Here is a 19145-nt window from a genome sequence, read left to right on the forward strand (position 1 = left end):
AAAAAAAACTTAGCCATTTATGCCGAGTGGCAGGAGCCAGCTGTCAGCCACATGACCATCTCCTTGTGCACTGGGGAGGATCGGACTTACAGCATCAATTCCAAACGGGCTAACTTTGTCCTGAGTCTTCTGCCCTATTTCCCTTCTGACTACCCCAGGGAGTTAGCAACCCCGGGGCCGAGGCCTAGCCTCGGATTTCCAGAGACGCTTTCGATTCCTTTAGTGCAATGTAAAGTGTGCCCCCGAGATAACACAGCAATTATCTAGGACTGGTAAGTCTCACAATCCCCGCCCTGACTCCCCTGCTAGTTCCAGCCAGCAGAATCCGGGCAGTATGCAGAAGCTGTACGCAGAAGTGTAGCTGAGGAGACAGGGGCCTCAAATCAAGGAGGCACTTTGTAGGAGAGGCGTTCCCTGCTCAAAGCCCCAGCATGGGACACAGTGCCCATTTCCCTGGGTTTCCCGATCCACATGATATCCTTGGACTTTCATCTTTGCTTCTGATCTGGGGTGGGAAGAGAGTATGAGTCCTTTTGTGAAAGACTCTGAGGGCTCTGTTTTTATCTTTCCCAGCTGACAGTTCTCTGTCTGCGGGAATGGGAAAGCAAAGTGACCACCGGAAGTACAGCTCCCACCTGGGGACTCTCCCTGGGAAGTGCTTGCAAAGCCTCCCTCCAGGCAGCCCAGGCTCCTTAAACACTGGCCCTTGTGATTTAATTCCCGGTTCTTGTTCCTTATGGAACTGCTCCTTGCATTCCTTTCTTTCTTTCTTCCTTTCTTTCTTTCTTTCTTCTTCTTTTTCTTTCTTTCTTTCTTTCTTTCTTTCTTTCTTTCTTTCTTTCTTTCTTTCTTTCTTTCTTTCTTTCTTCTTTCTTTCTTTCTTTCTTTCTTTCTTTCTTTCTTTCTTTCTTTCTTTCTTTCTTTCTTTCTTTTCTTTCTTTCTTTCTTTCACATCTCAGTTTATTTTTTTATTTTAATTTTTTTTTTAACTTACATCCTTGCATTTCTGTAGAACTCGAGCTCCTGCTCCAGTTTCCAGGACCAGAAGGTTGCCAGCATGTTCGATCTGACCCCAGAATACCGTCAGCAGCACTTCCTCACTGGACTTCTCTTTACTGAACTGGCTGCTGCCCTGGATGCCGAAGGAGAAGGGTAGGTGTCTGACATGTAAACTGGAATGCAAAGCAGAAACAACAACAACGACAACAAAAGCCAAAAAAAAAAAAAAAAAAAAAAAACCCACAAAACCCAAAAGCTCCTTACTAAAGTTTGCGATCCAGCCTCTCCTACTTGGCAAAAAAATCTCTACCATTCACCAGCTCTGAAGAGTGGAAGTATCCATGTGTTGAGAAAAAGGTGCTCATGGGAATGTGGAAAGGCATGAGGGACAGAGAGAAACCCTCATAAAATGGCTTTTTTCCAGCCACTTATTCATTGAGAAGGATTTCCCATTTCTACTACAACAGGCTTCCCAGGGATGCTCTGATTAGTGAACTTGGTAACAAAGCCATTTATAAGATATGCCCCAGGTGTGATCTGTGTACACACAGGGGAAGCAGCAAGATGCTGCTTGGCTTCATGTTGACCAAGGAAGTGGCCACTGATGGGAAGGCAGTCACCCAGTGTGCAGATTAGGTTTCTTGCAGGGAGACCTTCCCAGATTGAAAGAGATGCCCGGGGTCCAGGGCTTATAAATCCTTTCACCTTTTATAAGCCTGATCACCCAGGGGCTTGTGGCAGGATCTAGTCTTGAAGTCAGTGGACAGGGATGGAGATGGACCCACCCCTTCTTTCCTTCTCTCCCTGTGCTCCCTGAGCCATAGGATTAGAAAACCACCATCTGCCCAATTGGATGGAAGGAGACGATGCCTTCCAAAATATTATACATTCCATTCAACACTTACCGAATGCCTACCATGGGGCAGACACAGACACAGTCGGGAGTATATCAGAGATACATCAGTGCACAAAACAGACAAAAGTCCCTGCCCCCATAGAACTCACCACTCAGGGACCCAGATCCAGAGATCGTTAGGATTGGAAGATAATTCAAGCTTAGCCTTTTTGGTGTTTGGGTTAGGCACGAAGAATGGAAGGAACTTGCCCAAAGTTACATAGCAGAACACATCCAGAGCCATGGTCTCCAGAGTCCTTTCCTGGGGTAAACCCTCCAGTACCACACCATCGCCCTCCCTGGAAAACCTCTACCTACGACTCCTCTGTTTTTCCTTGCTCTGCTAAAGAAGTTTCTGGACTAAAGTATGCTGATTAGTGGTAGCATTGCTATATGTTTACAGATTTTTGTCTAATTGGAAGTTTTCAAATTTTCTCTAAGTGCTTATAATTTAGTGAAGGAAACAATGATAGAAGCACCTTCAGCTTATGTTAACTGCAGTCAGAAAAGTATCCTAAGCGCTTTGACCGTACTGATGTTGGCCATGTGAATGTCTGTCTCTGCCTCCCAGGAAGTCAGTGTGGGAAATGGAATGTTCTTCCAGAAATTCAGGTCCTGAATGCATCCTTAGAGAGCTTCAATCTCCTCTTCTCTCAATCCTAACTATACTCCTCTCAAGTTTCTCAGTAGAACTTTCTACCCTATAACTAACATAAATTTCCACAGCAACACAAAGTGCCATGATCCATAGGTACTGAGAATGAGGTTTGAGCACAACAAAATCACCTTCATGTGCAAACACACACACACACACACACACACACACACACACACACGTTTTTCCTTAATTTTCCTTTGCTAGCAGTGATCCACGTGACATCTGAAAGTACTCTTTAGTATTTACATTAGCAGAAGTTTCTAATTTCCATTTCCCTTCTACTGAGATGTCAAGGGCAACAGCCCTGACATCTGTTTTGATTCCTCATAAAATTGTTGCTGTTATTTTACTAGCAACAGAGTAGAGTATGTTCAGAGGTCATCATGTAATTTTCAGTCAGGTGGGTACGTTCTTCAAACACACACACACACACACACGCACGCACGTTCTTCAAACACACACACACGCACACACGGTACTTTTTCTACCCCCCAGAGGGTAACTAATTAAGAGTGTCTCTCCTTTGGCAACACAATAATCCCTGATTTCTGGGTTGTCAGTTACCCCTCTGGAAAGTCATTAGAAGTATTGTCACATACTTATTAGTAACTTTACCATGTGGGCTAAAACCTCAGAAAAATCTCCTTTAACAATACTTCCTCATCATCAGTACTTCCTTTTGCTGCCAATACAATTAATAGACTCACCAACACCTGCCCATCTGAAGGGCAAGGGCCAGTGGGCATGTCTCAGTAGCTGGACTTCTGAAAGGAGCCACAGCTCCAGTTTCTAAGGGTCTCCCTAGAACCCCCTTACCCGGGGATGTCCATAAATGTCCACACATCATTAAATCCCTAGTGTTTTTCAAGCATGTGGAAATTATCTAGCATCTCTTTGTTATGCTACCAAATGGTTAAAGACTTAATTCCAATCCTTCACATGCTCTTCCAGAAAATAGATGGGAGAGGACCCTTTCCAACTCATTCCATGAGGCCAGCATTACCCAGATACTAAAAGCAGATAAAAGACATCACAAGAAAACCGCACACTAATGTGACTGCAGATATAAATATCCTCAACAAAATACTGGAAAACTGAATTAACAACATATAAAAGGGATTATATGCTCGCTGTAGCTACATAGATTTATCCTAGGAATGCAAGATTGGTTTAACATCTGAAAATCGATTGATATGATACACACTATGCATAGAATAAAGAATGAAACACATTCAGTCATCTCAATAGATGAAGAAAAAGCTTTTGCCAAAATCTAATACCCTTTCTTGAAAAAACACTCAATAAATCCTATAGAAATAGAAGAGCAGCTCCTCAACCTGAGAAAGGGCATCTGTGAAAAACCCACAGCTAACATTGTACTTATCAGTCAAAGACTGATTGCTTTCCTTCCAAGACCAGGAACAAGATAAGATCATCCACTCGTGCTACTGCTATTTTATTCGTCATTGTACTGGAAGCCCTACCCAGAGCAAGTAGGCAAGAAAATGAAATAAAGGCACCCGTATTGGGAAGGAAGAAGTATAACTATCTCTGTTCACAGATGACATGATTTGTTTTTAGAGAGTCCTATGGAACCCACTAAAAACCTATTAAAGATAATAAATGTGTTCAGCAAGGTTGCAAGGTACAAGATCAATATGCAAAAATCAATTATATTTCCATATCCACATGAACAATGTGGAATGAAATTAAGAAAACAACTCCATTTAAAATAGCATCAAAAAGTAATAAAAATCATAGGACTAAATTTTTTAGCAAAGGAAGTATAAGACTTGCACACCAAAAACTATAAAATACTTTAGAAATAAAAAGATCTAAACAAGTGGAGATTCATGACATATTCATGGATCTTAATACTACTAAGATGGCAATACTCCCCAAGTTGATCTACAAAGTCAGTGCAACTCCTCTCAAAATTCCAGCTGGATTCTTTGCCGATATTGACAAGCTGACCCTAAGATTCATATGAAAATTCAAGGGACCCAATATAGCCAAAACAGTCTTAAAAAAGAACACAATTGGAGGGCTCACATTTCCTGATTTCAAAATCTACTACAAAGCAATAGTAGTGGTTCTGCCATAAAGATAGACATATCGATCAATGCAGTTGAATTAAGAGTCCAGAAATAAATCTTCACATTTATAGTCAATTGACTTTTGACAAGGGCACCAACACAATTCAAGGGGGAAAGAGTAATGTGTTCAACACATGGCGCTGGGGCAACAACTGGCTATCACATGGACAAGAATCAAGTTGGGTCCCTATCTCATACCATGTGCAGAAGTTAACTCAAAATGATCAAAGACCTCAATGTAAGTGCTGAAACTGTGAAACTCTTAGATGAAATCATAGAGATAATCTTCATGAAATAGGATCAAGCAATGGCTTCTTAGATCTGATGCCAGAAATAGGCACAACGAAAGAAAAAAAAAAGTAGCTAAGTTAGACTTCTTGAAAGTGAGAACTTCTGTGGTATGTAGGATATCATCAAGAAAATGAAAAGACAAGGCACAGAATGGGAGAAAATATCTGCAAATCATAGATCTAATAAGGGATTTGTGCCCATTATATAATTTTGTAAAGATTTATTTTTTTTTTTATTTTAGAGAGAGAGAGCGTGTGTGCACATGTGGGGAAGGGGCAGAGGGAGAGAGAGAGAATCCCAAGCAGACTCCCCACTGAGTGCGGGAGCCTGACACGGGGCTTGATCTCATGACCTATGAGATCATGACCTGAGCTGAAATTATGAGTCAGAGGCTTAACTGACTGAACCTCCCAGGCTACCCCCTCTATTTATAATTTTTAAATCTTACAACAATAACAAAAAGACAAGTAACTCAATTTTTTAATAGACAAGGGTCAGAATAGACATTTCTCCAAGGAGAGATGACCAATAAGCACATGAAAAAAGTACTCAACCACATTAACCATCAGGGAAATGCGTATCAAAACCAGGTAAATACCCCTTCTCGCTTAGTTCCTTCAGGCAACTGTAACAAAAACACCATAGCCTAGGTGGCTTATAAACAACAGAAATTTATTTCTCATAGTTCTGGATGCTAGGAAGTCCAGGATCAAGGTGCTGGCAGATCCAGTGTCTGATGAGGACCCACTTCCTAGTTCATAGATGGTCATCTTCTTGCTGTATTCCCTCATGGCTGAAGGCAGGAGAGCTCTCTGGGGTCTCTCATAAGGGCACTAGTCCCATGCATGAGGGCTCCACCCTCATGACCTGATTCCCTCCCAAAGGCTTCTGCTCCTAATACCACCACACTAGGAATTAGGTTTAAACATATGAATTTTGAGAGGACACAAACATTCAGTCCATAGCACCTTCATACCCACTAGGATGGCCATAATAAAAAGATAAATACTAACTAGTGTTGGCAGAGAGAAAATGGAAACTTTTTCCCGGGGTCGGGGAGATGTAAAATGGTGTTCATTGTTGAAAACAGTTTGGTGGTGGGGCGCCTGGGTGGCTCAGTTGGTTAAGCACTGGACTTCAGCTCAGGTCATGATCTCAGGGTCCTGGGATTGAGCCTCTGGGCAGGCTCCACACTCAGTGAGGAATCTGCTTGTCCTTACCGCTCTCTCTCTGCCCCTCCCCCTGCTCATGCTTTCTCTCTCTCTCTTGCAAATAAATAAAATCTTAAAAGGAAAACATTCTGATGGTTCCTCTAAAGGTTAAATACGGAGTTACCACAAAATCGAGTAATTCTACTCTGAGGTATGAAGTAGACTTCATATCCAAGAGAAGTAAACTTATATCCATACAAAAGCTTATACACAAATATCCAAAGCAACATTAATAATTCATAATAGCCAAAAAGTGGAAATAATCCAGATATCCATCAACTGATGAATGGGTTATTAAAATGTGATCTGGGGCTCCTGGGTGGTTCAGTTGGTTAGGCATCTGACTCTTGATTTTGGCTCAGGTCATGATCTCAAGCCCTATGTCAGGCTCCATGCTGAGCGTGGAGTCTACTTAAGATTCTCTCCTCCTTCCTCTCCCTTTGCCCCTCTCCCTTTGCCCCTCTCCCCTACCTCAAACCCCCCTACCTCAAAATAAAATCTATCTGCACAATGGAATATTACTCAACAATAAAAAGGAATGAAGTACCAAATACTACAATATGTTGGACTTTGAAACATCAAACCCAGGACCAGAACACAGGCAGTCTGTTTCTGGATTCTAGACACTTCTACCCTCTTTTATTTGGTTTTCACATGTCACCCCAATGATCAGGAGCATTCTGATTCCTCCTTATTGTTTAAGAGCATTTTGGCTGATCTCCCTTGACCATAACCTCTAGCTTTCTGTGTTGTGCCAATAGGATCAGCAAAGTGCAAAGGAAAGCGGTCAGTGCCATCCACAGCCTTCTGAGCTCTCACGACCTGGACCCGCGCTGTGTCAAACCGGAAGTGAAGGTCAAAATCGCTGCCCTCTACCTGCCTTTGGTTGGCATCATTTTGGATGCTTTGCCACAACTCTATGACTTTACAGGTAATGATGCCTCCATGTCCTTCCTTGGATTGTTGGGGGCCCCTGCCAAGGGAATGAAGTTTCTGCTCTTAGCTCTAGTGCTGATATGTTTGTGTGAGCAGGTTTCCACACCGGTGCTCTCCAGACGTGTTTCATATAAGTCCCAATAAGTTTGGGGGGTTTCGGGGGTTTGGTTGTTTTTCTTTTTTTGGTCCCAATAAGGTTTTGGTTTGTTTGTTTTGTAAAGGACCGTAGTCATGTGTGTGTGTTTTAAAATATTTTTTATTTTAATTCAATTAATTAACGTATAATGTATTATTGGTTTCAGAGCGACAGGTCTGTGATTCATCACTCTTATATAACACCCAGTGCTCATTCCATCACCTGCCATCCTTAATGTCCATCACCCGGTTGACCCATCCCTCCAACCCACCTCTCCTCCAGCAACCCTCAGTTTGTTTCCTAAGAGTCTCTTATGGTTTTTCATTCAGAAATCACTTGTTCATTCATTCACTCATCTGCTGGTATATGATGAACTTTATAGACCATACATCACAAAGGATGAAATACTAACAGAATTACTCCCATAGGAGATCACCACTCTAAGGCATTGAAATAAAGGTGTTTCTTCTCTTTTCTCTTATGAATGGCTTAGGAAAGAAGCAGACTCAGATGACCCTAAACAATTGTTCCATATCATGGTGTCGGGGTGCCTGGGTGGCTCAATTGGTTAAGCATCTAACTCTTGATTTTGGCTCAGGTCATGATCTCAGGATCATGAGAGTGAGCCCTGCATCGGGCTCTGCGCTGAGTGTGGAGCCTGCTTGGGATTCTCTCTCTCCTCCTTCTGCCCCTCCCAACTCTAACTCTTTCCCTCTGTCTCTGTCTCTTTCAAAAAAATCACGGTAATCATGGTGTCTTCAATATTAGGAAATTCTTCCATGGCAATGGAATTTTGCCTTTGGCCCTAAGAGGCTGATTCTGGGGTTGGAAGTCCGTATCTCTCATTTTTCAGCAAGAGGACAAGATAAATTGTCTTACAGGAGTTTGTGGACCTCCTGAGTTTATTTACATATTACGGTGTGGATTAGGGAATGTAGATGAACAGAAAATGGGCAAGGGATGTACAGAAGCAAGCTTGGCCCAGAGGGTAAGCGTTCTCTGGTAGTGCCTGACTGGAGTCCAGATTGAGAATACAGCTGTCTTCAAGATTTAATGATATAATCCAGAACACAGCAGATGACCTGTAGACCATTGCCAGAATTTTGCCGAAAGTTTCTAGAAAGTTCCATGTAAAGACCTATGACTCATTTGTTCCCAAAGCAGGGAACTGCTTTAGCACACATTCTCCTAAGCTTCCTTGTTGATGAGAATTTTCCCAGTCAGTCACTTTAGATCAAAGCTTTTCAGCGCTTGACCTCCAAGGCTCTTAAATCTCAATGGTTCCTTAATGTATGGCACTGACCTTTATAGTCGTGATGTAGCTGACAAAAGGGAAAACAGTGAAGGTATTCTATTATTAGAGGTAATATAGCGCATCTATTACATATGGAATCCTTACTACTAAGAAGAATATAGTTTTTTAAACAGATATACCTGAATTCAAATTCCAGCCCCTTTATTGCTACATGTGACCTTTGAAGAATTCCTCAACCTTTCAATGGCTTCCTTCCCCTTTCCTCAACTGTAAAAATGTGGTAACAATGTCTACATCTTAGCATGGTGATAAGGATGAACTGAGAGACCCTCTATAAAAGCATTTTATGTGGCAAATGTTTATAGCCTTCTCTCTTTTATAACCATGACCCTGTGCATATTTAGGGGAAGTAAGAATGCATCCTCAAATCGGATAATGTTACCAGATCTTACATAATTGCCACATGCTACTCATTTTACCATTTGTTTAAAAACTCGGCTGCCTTTAAACACAAATAGTGAACTCTTATTTTGAAAAAACTGAGTTCTAAAAATATTTGAGTTCTGTTTTCAGAATTTTAGCAGAAGGAAATACTGTTTGCAATCTAATTTTCCTGAAAAATTGAAGATACAAATACTTACAACGTTGACAAGCATAACAAAATAAGAGTTTTTAATGAATCCATGAGTTGCAAGTGATTTAATACACTTTTCTGAGAACTGCTTAAGCAAAAACTTTGTGTGTGATTGGTAGTGAAAAACCAACATTTTAAGTGGTGGGTCCTTTTTTTTGTCCCCACACATCTAGATCTACATGTAAACATAAGTATGTCTATATTATGTAGAGATAATAAATTAACATTCATATCAGATATTTGAAATTTAATACCTTATTGCCGAATTTGTGATATTAGCTTGTTAATTTATAAAGAACTGAATAGTTCTGTAATTACAGGTTCCTTTCTATTCGGTCATTTTTAAAAATATATGAATAGAGTAAAAAATATATTACACACCTGAAACTAATATTATACTAACTAATTGGAATTTAAATAAAAATTTAGAAAAAATTTTAAAATACTATATTACAGGAAAGTCTTATGAATGCTTTGAAATTTTTTATTTTTACAATTTGAAAAATTAATTTCTAGCTGAATCTTTTGCTGAGCATTTTGTCTCTTTTATTAGCCTGCCTGCTTTTTCCTAGAGAGGGTGGCAGTTTAGCAGTAATGCTAGACATCAGGGTTTTGGTTTTCTTTTTAAGATTTATTCACTTATTTGAGAGAGAGAGTGTGTTGGGGGTAGGGGCAGAGGGAGAGGGAGAGGGAGAGAATCTCAAGCACACTTCCCACTGAGCAAGGAGCCTGATACGGGGCTCAATCTCACAACCCTGAGACCATGATCTGAGCTGAAATCAAGAGTCAGATGCTTAACCGACTGAGCCACCCAGACACCCCACAAGACATCAGGTTTTAAATTACTGTGCTGACTTCAGTGGCTAATAATTATCAGTTCCTCTGTGGGTAGGAGACATAGGGAAATACTGTTTTGTGCTTCACATCAGCAAAGATTTTTTTTTTTTAACTTTTAAAGAGCAAAAATTGAACAGAAAGTATAGAGACTTCCCATATACCCCCTGCCCCCATGTATATACAGCTTCTCCTGTTGTCAGCATCCCCCACTAGAGGGGTACATTGGTTACCACTGATGAACCTACAGCAATACATCATAATTACCAAAGTCCATGGTTTACATTAGGGTTCACTCTTGGGGTTGTAAATTCTGTGGGTTTGGACAAATATATAATGCTGTGTATCCATGATTATGGCATCAACCAGAGTTGTTTCTCTACCCTAAAATTCCTCTGTGCTCTGCCTGGTCATCCCTCTCTCCCCCCAACCCCTGGCAGCCACTGAACTTTTTAGCATCTCTGTAGTTTTGCCTTTCCCAGATGTCATAGAGTTGGAATCATAATATGTAGCCTTTTCAGATTGACTTCTTTCACGTAGCATGCATTGAAGATTCCTCCGTGCCTTTTCATGGCTTGATAGCACATTTCTTTTTACTGCTGAATAATATTCCATTGTCTGGATGTACTACAGTTTATTTATCCATTCATCTCCTGGAGGACATCATGCTTGTTTCCACGTTTTGGCCATTAGAAACATGCAGATTTTTGGGTGGGCATAAATTTTCAACTCCTTGCCTAAATACCAAGAAGCACCATTGTTGGATTGTATGGTAAGGCCAGTGATGTTTTCATTACACAGCTGCAGATGCCCGTAGTGGAAAAAATCGTGCCAATGGCTCGGATGAAGACCAAGAAGGGACCAGTGCAATTAACCAGAACGTGGCGCTGGCCATAGCCGGAAACAATTTTAATTTGAAGACAAGTGAAACAATGCTTTCTTCCTTGGTATGTTGGTGCACCTTTCTCTGGTTTATTTTTTGTTCTGTGACTTGTCCCATCTTCTCATGGGCTTGTTCTTGTATTTACCTACCGGAACCCAGAGCAGAGCAGGCTGTGAGATTCCTGCCTCTTTGCTCAGTTCCGAAAGGCATCGGCGTGGAGCTAGCAGCTGAGAAGGGCAATAGCACACGTGAGGCAGCATAGTCACAGATCGTCCTGGCTGCAGCAGTAGATCCATAAACCGAATCCAGGCCGTCTCAACGGTGCCTGAGTTCAAGGTTCAGAACACCAGAAAGAGGTGAACTTGGGATATCTGAGATCAGCTCAAAGAAGATCAAACCAAGGCTCCCTTGGTTGGGAGGCTTGAGTGGTGTTTATTCTATGTTTATCATTCACACTATGTTTGCCTCCAAAAAAGTGGTTGAAATGGTTGAAGGGGCCAGTTGCTTGGGGTGAGTACTTCTTAGGCAAAAGACTTCAGCTTTTCTGGGTCCCCAGGGAGCCCAAACAGAGTAGGATAGCTCTGTCCTTTTGCACAGACTCTGGGCTTAAAGAGCAGCGCCTCCAGGAACACGGGGTCTGATTTCTTTGAGGTGGGAACTCCTTTCCCTGAGGAGCTCGACTCTTCCTTTGGCAGACAGTGACAGCACTGCATCGTCCAGCTTCATTTAACTTTGCATTTCAGCGTAAGGTATACATCTGCAGAGAACTCCACTTGGTTCTCTCCTGGGAGAGGCAGCATCTAGACCTAAGTAGCTTCTCTGCTGGATGGCTTTCCTCTCTTCCTTCCAGCACTTAGCAAGCCCCCACCCCGAGGACAGCCCCGGGAGGGCTGGAGGGCAGGGATGTAAGAAAGAGAAAAGACCCTTGAGAGTTGACATCGCTCATCATCCTGCAGTTGGAGACATACTGTGTTTCATGACCTCCTTCACCTTAATAATGTGCATCTTACCAAAGTTAGCTGCCCAAGGCAGCGTAGATGCCTTTTACATTGTTAATTGGCTCAAAGGGCATATGCTCAGATGCCCAGAGTTCACCGTTAGAGGATCTTCCCTAGGCAGTTATCACTAAGGTTTTCATATCTTCTTGTCACCATACTCAGGAAGACTAAACTAATTTCATAAGCCCTATCATTCCCAAACCAACATTTCCCGCACATACTCACAAGTAGGCGGTTTCACATTCCACTGGGTATTAGCTACACCGTGTGAACCAAAGGTGCAGCCACATAATCTTTGTCTTGATTGGATGAGTAAAAGAAAGTGTGCTCAGCACTCAAAATCGAACACTTGGGACCCAGGTCTTAAAGCAAATAGCCTGAGCCCCCACCCCCAACCCCCAGGAAAACATAAATTGTAAGTGAAGTCCCAGCACAGAGGACTCCGCTAAATTAGGGATTTGATTCATTTGCCAAGCACTTCATGACCCTTATATTATACTTTGGACTCTGACACAGAAGTTCACTCTTGAACAGTTAGGATGTTTCTGGAGCCTGGCTAGTCTTGTTCTCTGCTCTAATTTCAACCCTCTGGTGTCCCGCTGGAAGGAGAAATACTTGGAATCTTAGCAGCTTGGAAGCTCCCTTTGTATCATTGAGACTGGGGGTGGGGGGGCTGGTCAAGGCAGGACAGACCATCAGACCACACTGCTCCGGAGCCGAAGGGTGCCGCCGAAAGCCTGGCTCAGATACCGCCCCACGTGAGCCCCTTTGCTGAGCACCTCAGTTCAGGGAACGCAGCTTCGTAGCCCTGGAAAGGTCGGGCTCCTGGAAACAGTTTCCCAGCCAGGGACAAGTGCAGTGCCTGTGTTCTAAGAGCTTAGCATCCCCTAAGCTTTTGGGGTTCCCATGGCTCTACTTCTTCCCCCACGTCCATCTTGCCCTCTGCCTCCCTACAGCCCTACAAGCAATACAACATGCTGAATGCTGACACGACCCGCAACCTCATGATCTGCTTCCTCTGGATCATGAAAAACGCCGACCAGAGCCTCATCAGGAAGTGGATCGCCGACTTGCCATCCATGCAGCTAAACAGGATCTTAGATCTCCTTTTTATCTGTGTCTCGTGTTTCGAGTACAAGGTGAGTGTGAGGTGGGCTCAGCCTTGCACCAACTCTTAGCTCCCAGGTTCAGGTCGATGTTGTTACTACGGTTCCCCTTGGCTTGGGGGTGGAGGGGAGGCACCATCTGTTGGTCTCACTTCTGTATTAAAACCCATAACCTCTTTGCATTCTAGATACGGCCATTTCTCAGAGGAAGGATCTCTGCCTTCTTCAGAGAGAACCCCATCCCATTGTCATTTGCAGGATTTCAGCCATAGGACGCCCCTGAACAGTATCTCCATGGGGGCACATGTCCAAAATGGCTGTTCTTCACTGCAGAGTGCTGTGTTTTGGGGGTTCTCCCCACGCACAGACATCTCACTACACTGAACAGCCTTCTGCCTCTTTCCTGTCCAGGGAAAACAGAGTTCTGACAAAGTCAGTACCCAAGTCCTGCAGAAGTCAAGAGATGTCAAGGCCAGGCTGGAAGAGGCTTTGCTCCGCGGGGAAGGGGCCCGAGGGGAGATGATGCGGCGCTGTCGGGCTCCAGGTGCGTTGGCCTTGCCCTTCCCTGCTTCCTGTCAGTGAGTTTTACACCCTCGGTGAGAAGTGTCCTCACAATGCGAGTAGACCTACCACTGCTTTCTTAAGATGTTAGGATAATAAAGACAAGCAGGTTCCCGGATTCCGTGCATGATGTATGAAATGTTAGCTGTGTACTTTCGAGGGAAGGCTGCTGTCCTGAGGTCACAGGAACCCTGGAAATGTCCCCAGATGTGTCTTCTGTTTAAGACTTGTCAGTGGTACAGGTCACATCCAAGGACATGAGTCACAGGATAGGTGGAATGTGGTCACCCTCAAGGTCAAAGCCTCTCCCCGGGGCATTTGACTACTCGTCTTTGTGGAGCACAGTCAAGACGCTGGATAATTCTGATTCCACAGTCATCTCCCCCATCATTCAGGGCATTACTAGAACACAAACGATTCCCCGCCCCCAACCAGGGGTGTCCGAGTGTTCCAGGCCTGCCAGGAATGATCTCAGAAAGGCTGAACTCACTGCTGTAGAGTTGAGTGAGGTTCTCAGGCATGCTCCGTCTTAGTCACCATGCTCAAAGTTACAGAGTGACAGCTCATTCTGTGCAGTGGGACACAGTGGCTGGGAGCTTGGGGGGAGCTCAGCTCTTGCAGTGGTGGGGGGAGGGCACCCCCATTTAACACCCACACACTCCTCTTCAGTAATAAACTGAGAACCCCAGTTTCACTGGAACCCTCTGTTCAGGACACACATGCTCACCCACACTCCAGAAAGGCAAGGGTTCTAAAGCTGTAGGCTGTCAATCAAAGTGCAGGTGGCCAGGTCCTGGGCAAAACCATGTCTCCTCCTGGCGTCCCTCATGGGCTCTAATTCGCCGGAGGCGCGGTGCTGAGTCCTCTCCGCTGAGCTTGTTACGGAACTTGTGGTTATCTTAGAGGGTTTCATGCTAATCACATTCCTCTCGTGCATTTCTTAACTCCTAGGGAATGACCGATTTCCAGGCCTCAGTGAAAACTTGAGATGGAGGAAGGAGCAGACACATTGGCGGCAAGCTAATGAGAAGCAAGATAAGTGAGTCACTCAGCAACTTTGTGCTACTTTTACCTAAAGTCTAAAACCCTTTTTCCCAGGCTACTTGTATTACTGAAACAGCTACATCCTTCCAAGGGTAAGAAAGTGAAACATCATTATCTGGGTAAATTCGCTTCGTCCAGGGACCCAGGATAACCAAAGGTATAAGGAGTAATGATTTACAGCTCTGAAAACTTGACCACACTGATAAGCATTTAAAGAAAACTAGTATTTAGCAATCTCAGATAGTTTGACCAAAGCTGCTGGAGGTGACAGAACAGGGCACCCAAGACCACATAGTTCAAATTCATATTTCCATTCCGGAAGCATGTACAAAAGGTGTAGTCAGAGATATTTATGTCAGTATCACTCAGTATTTTTTAAAATGGAAACATTGTAAATGCTCAAGAATAGGGAACTATGCAAGGAAATGTTAGGTTGCTATTAAAATTTCATGACATGGGACATGCTTATGATATAATGTTAAGTGAACCAAAGCAGGATAGACACTTGATTTTAGAGTAGAATCTTAAATCTCTAACTACATAGGGTAAATACATTTTAAGACTGGCAGGAAATTTACCAAAATATTAACAGCGATTTTCTCTTTGGGTGAGAACAGGTGGTTCTCTTTGGGTGTTGAGGTAATCGATGTTTCTTTCTTTATACTTTGCTGTATCTCCTACAATGGGTATTATTCTCTATATATACATGCACATATGCACACATATACACATATACATAAGATAATACATGCTATTATCAGCAAAAAATATAAAAAATGAAAGAAGAAAAATCCTGCTGCTTGGATTGCAACGTATGAGACATATATGTGTAAGACTTTGAATACATAAGGACATACAACTAGATATGTTGAACAGGTAGCTCATGTCTGCCATTCCTCTTTGTAGCAGATAGCCTAATGAATCTCAGGGTCCACTGAGCAAAACATTACATGGTTGAGGACCCTGCCCCACATACTCGACAAGGTATTAGGTAGCCCATCTCCACAGGGTATGAAGCCCCCATCATGGGGGTGTGGGGGTAGGGCAGACTTGAATACCAGTGTTGTTTCCTCAGTAAATACAGTTACTGTCTTTGTTGTCATCACAAGAATGAATCATTCTAGTCCACTTATGGGACTTCTGAGAGTCAAATTTATTTTAAAACATGAAGGAGATAAACACATTTTTATTACGGATGTTACTGAGAAAGCCCAGTTGTTGCTCTTATTAGTAATATCCATTTGCTGTGGGTATTTTATTCTCGCTTTAAGTTCCCTGAACTAATTTTTGAGATGTTTGGTTTTGAGAACCCATAAATTCTAGCTCAGGCCATGCGCACCCTGTCTTCCCCAAAAAACAAAAAAAAGAAAGGTGCGTGGAGTTCTGTGCTACAGAACCGCTTAGGGGGTTGGGCCATTTACTCTCTGAGATTAGGAGAAGAGCCTAACAAGATATGTTTGGCCCGGGCTGCATAAATTGAGGTTTTGGGAAACCTGCCCCTTTTGCTTGCAGAAATAACACCACACTGAGCATGCAGGGCCTCAGTACTCCCTGGTCAGGGGCAGTGTGGGTTATTTTGTTTTGTTTTGTTTTGTTTTTCAAGAGAAACCATAGTGAGATTTAGCTATTTGGAAAACTTTTTGTCATTATAATAGGGGTGTCTTTCACCTTTTTCTTTCAGATCATTTTTTAATTATTTTGGATCTGTTTCTTTTAGAGCAGTAATTTTCAACTGGGCTATACACTGGAATCACCAGGAAAGCTTTTAAAGCTCCCAGTGCCCAGATGTACCCCCAGAACAATGAATTCAGAACCTCCCGCAGTAGGACCCAGAAATCAGTATTTGGTAAAACTCTAGGCAATGCCGTTGTCCAGTCCGATTTTAGAACCAACGTTTTAAAGGACAGGCTGGTAAGCTTTCTAAGACCTGGATCAGAGGCAGTGATAGCTGAATGAAAATACAAGTGTACTTAATAGGACTGAACTGTACACTTAACAATGGTTAAGATGGAAAACTTTATGTTATGTGTATTTTACCACAATTGAAAAGCTTTGACAACAAAAATGAAAACCAGATCTAGGTCTGCATTGTCCCATAGGGTAGCCACATTAGCTATACAAGTGAAACATAGGCCAGATTTTGACGATTTAGCACCAGTGAAGGAATGGAAAAGGTCTCATAAGTAATTTTTATAGTGATTACACATTGACAGTTTTTTTTCTGTAATGGGTCAAAAAAAATATGTTCAGTTACTTCCACCTGTTTCTTTTTGCTCTCTTTAGTGTGGCTACTACAAAATGGAGAATGTTATTTGTGTTCCTCATTATGTGTCTGTTGCATGGCATTGCTCCAAATCAAAATCTACCAATATATTTTTTTAAAAAAAGCTTTTATATTTCACTTTCCTTACACAAATATTATCGCTTGCGGAATGAAAAACAACGTAGGAGCCCCTTGGGACCAGAGAGCCTATCCTAAGCTTGAAAATTTTTAAAATTTTATTTATTTGTCAGAGAGAGCGAGAGAGAGCACAAGCAGGGGGAGTGGCAGGCAGAGGCAGAGGGAGAAGCAGGTTCCCCACTGAGCAAGGAGCCCTATGCGGGACTTGATCCCAGGACCCGGGGATCATGACCTGAGCCGAAGGCAGACTCTTAACTGACTGAGCCACCCAGGCGCCCCAGTTTGGAAACATTTAAAACACAAGGAAGTATTTATTCTGAGCCCTCAGCAGCATATAAGCAGTGGCAGAGATCCCATTGTTGGGTGAAGGGGACTCAAGAACAGCCAGGTGGTGACCCTGGTCCAAGATTTGTGGGCTCACATCATGATGCCCCAACCCCTAGGGTGACATTTTGGCCTCGGGGGCGTCTTGGGGAAATGAATTCTTCACACTTCCCTTTTCTGGCCACTAAATTTAGATGATACAAAATATCCCTTTCCAGCTTCACTTAGATTTTATGAGAATCAGTGAACTAGCGCCTGAAATATTCTGGTTCCTCAAAATGGAAACCTCACAGAGAAGCAACACCAGGGGATTTCCCGTTCCCTACCATTCCCTAGTGGGTAGTAACCAGTAAACACCCAGCGGGATGTTAGATGACCTGCCGTCCTGCAGGAATGCCACCTTGCTGCCCACTGGGGAAAAAAACAAAAGGTCCCCACTTGATTGAGCAACCCCCCAAGGTGGTCTTTGGGAAGTCAAGAGACTGACTCTTCCCTGCCCCAGTTCAGAAGTAGCAGCTTTCCTAATCCAGCAGCAGTGTTGTCTGCCAGGTTCAGATCCCATCCAGCCCCACTCCCCCTGGCCTGTGGCACAGGCTTCCCTTGATTCAGATCTAGAGATGGTTCTCATGCAGGAAATCCAGGAACGGCCCGAGGCTTCACACAGCAATTGGATTGGCTAGCCTGACTGCTAGTAGTGACCAGTAATTGCTTTTCTCCCCATTTTTGTTATTTCTATAACTGTCATCATTATTAGGCACTAATCTCAGAAAGGGTCCTGCACTCTCTGGTTCCCTGTGGCCAGCTCCTCTGTTTTCATTTCAGGATGGACTATTCAGAACATTTCTTTATGCTTTGGTGCATAGATTTGCCATCACTGGAATACGGCCAGGGTTGATATGCTCTTTAATTTGACCTTTTTTTTTTTTTTCTTAGAACAAAGGCAGAGTTAGATCAAGAAGCCCTGATCAGTGGCAATCTGGCTACAGAAGCAAATTTAATCATCCTGGATATGCAGGAGAACATTATCCAGGTGAGGACAACACACACCTGATCTGTTCGACATGTTTACTGGAATTTAATAAGGAATTCTTGATAGATAACTGTGAAAGAAATGTGATCCCAAAATGCCCCCCCCTTTATTTTTTTTTTACCATTTATAATAGTGTTCACCTTATAAATTCCAGAGATATTCAACATTCTCCTGGCTTCTTTGACTCACTGCTCACTTAGGTGCTTGACAAGGTGATCCTCATAGTTAAATCTGCCAAGTCTATAGCATAGATGGTGGCTTGTGGCTGATGATCTAGAATAGGGATGGTAGCTGGGGTTTTTGTTTTGTTTTTTTGTTTTTTTTTTTTTCTGATGGGCCAACTCCAGTTGAATTAAAGTTGACATCTAGTATGGGAGCTAAGGTTATGACTGGACTAGGTGGAAAAGGTGCTAGGTCTGAACAATGAGGTCTACTTTGGACACTGATTGGTGAAGGAAAGTTACTTGTACCATGAATTTGCCATCCCCGCTGCAGAAAAGCATAGTGCCGCCGTGAACATTGCAGTAAGACAATTTACCATGCTAATTTTATCTCCTAAGTGAGTGTTTCCAAAAATTCCCTAGAAGTCTAGGTCATAATGGGGTTTTGGTTAACCTGAGAAATGAGTCCCTCTGTGTTTCCAGTGAGAAATCATTTATTTGGGTAGATCTAGTGTTGCTTTTTGGACCTAGGAAGAGAAATATTGTTGAAACCTAGGAAAACCTTAGTTATCCATACTTTTAGGTGGTCTAAAATCAAAGTAACTGTTATACAAACATAAAGACAAAAAGTATGCGGTGTCTCTGATATCTTAAACACTTGGCATCATATTGATTTTATCTCTATCCATCAC

The 19145-nt window shown here is 42.8% G+C and overlaps 1 protein-coding gene across 4 annotated transcripts in view; it reads left to right on the forward strand.

The window, feature by feature from the left end:
• Positions 1–19145, forward strand: part of DOCK8 (dedicator of cytokinesis 8) — a 220694-nt gene that overhangs the window by 164074 nt on the left and 37475 nt on the right. For all 4 annotated transcript variants that reach the window (XM_027614627.2, XM_027614629.2, XM_027614630.2 and 1 more), the window contains 7 exons: positions 1013–1152; positions 6912–7081; positions 10747–10892; positions 12783–12965; positions 13344–13476; positions 14445–14532; positions 18196–18292. In XM_027614627.2, coding sequence (XP_027470428.1) covers positions 1013–1152; positions 6912–7081; positions 10747–10892; positions 12783–12965; positions 13344–13476; positions 14445–14532; positions 18196–18292 — 957 coding nt within the window. The remainder of the gene's footprint in view (positions 1–1012; positions 1153–6911; positions 7082–10746; positions 10893–12782; positions 12966–13343; positions 13477–14444; positions 14533–18195; positions 18293–19145) is intronic.

The sequence above is a fragment of the Zalophus californianus genome, chromosome 13, assembly GCF_009762305.2.
Source record: "Zalophus californianus isolate mZalCal1 chromosome 13, mZalCal1.pri.v2, whole genome shotgun sequence".
Taxonomy (NCBI): domain Eukaryota; kingdom Metazoa; phylum Chordata; class Mammalia; order Carnivora; family Otariidae; genus Zalophus; species Zalophus californianus.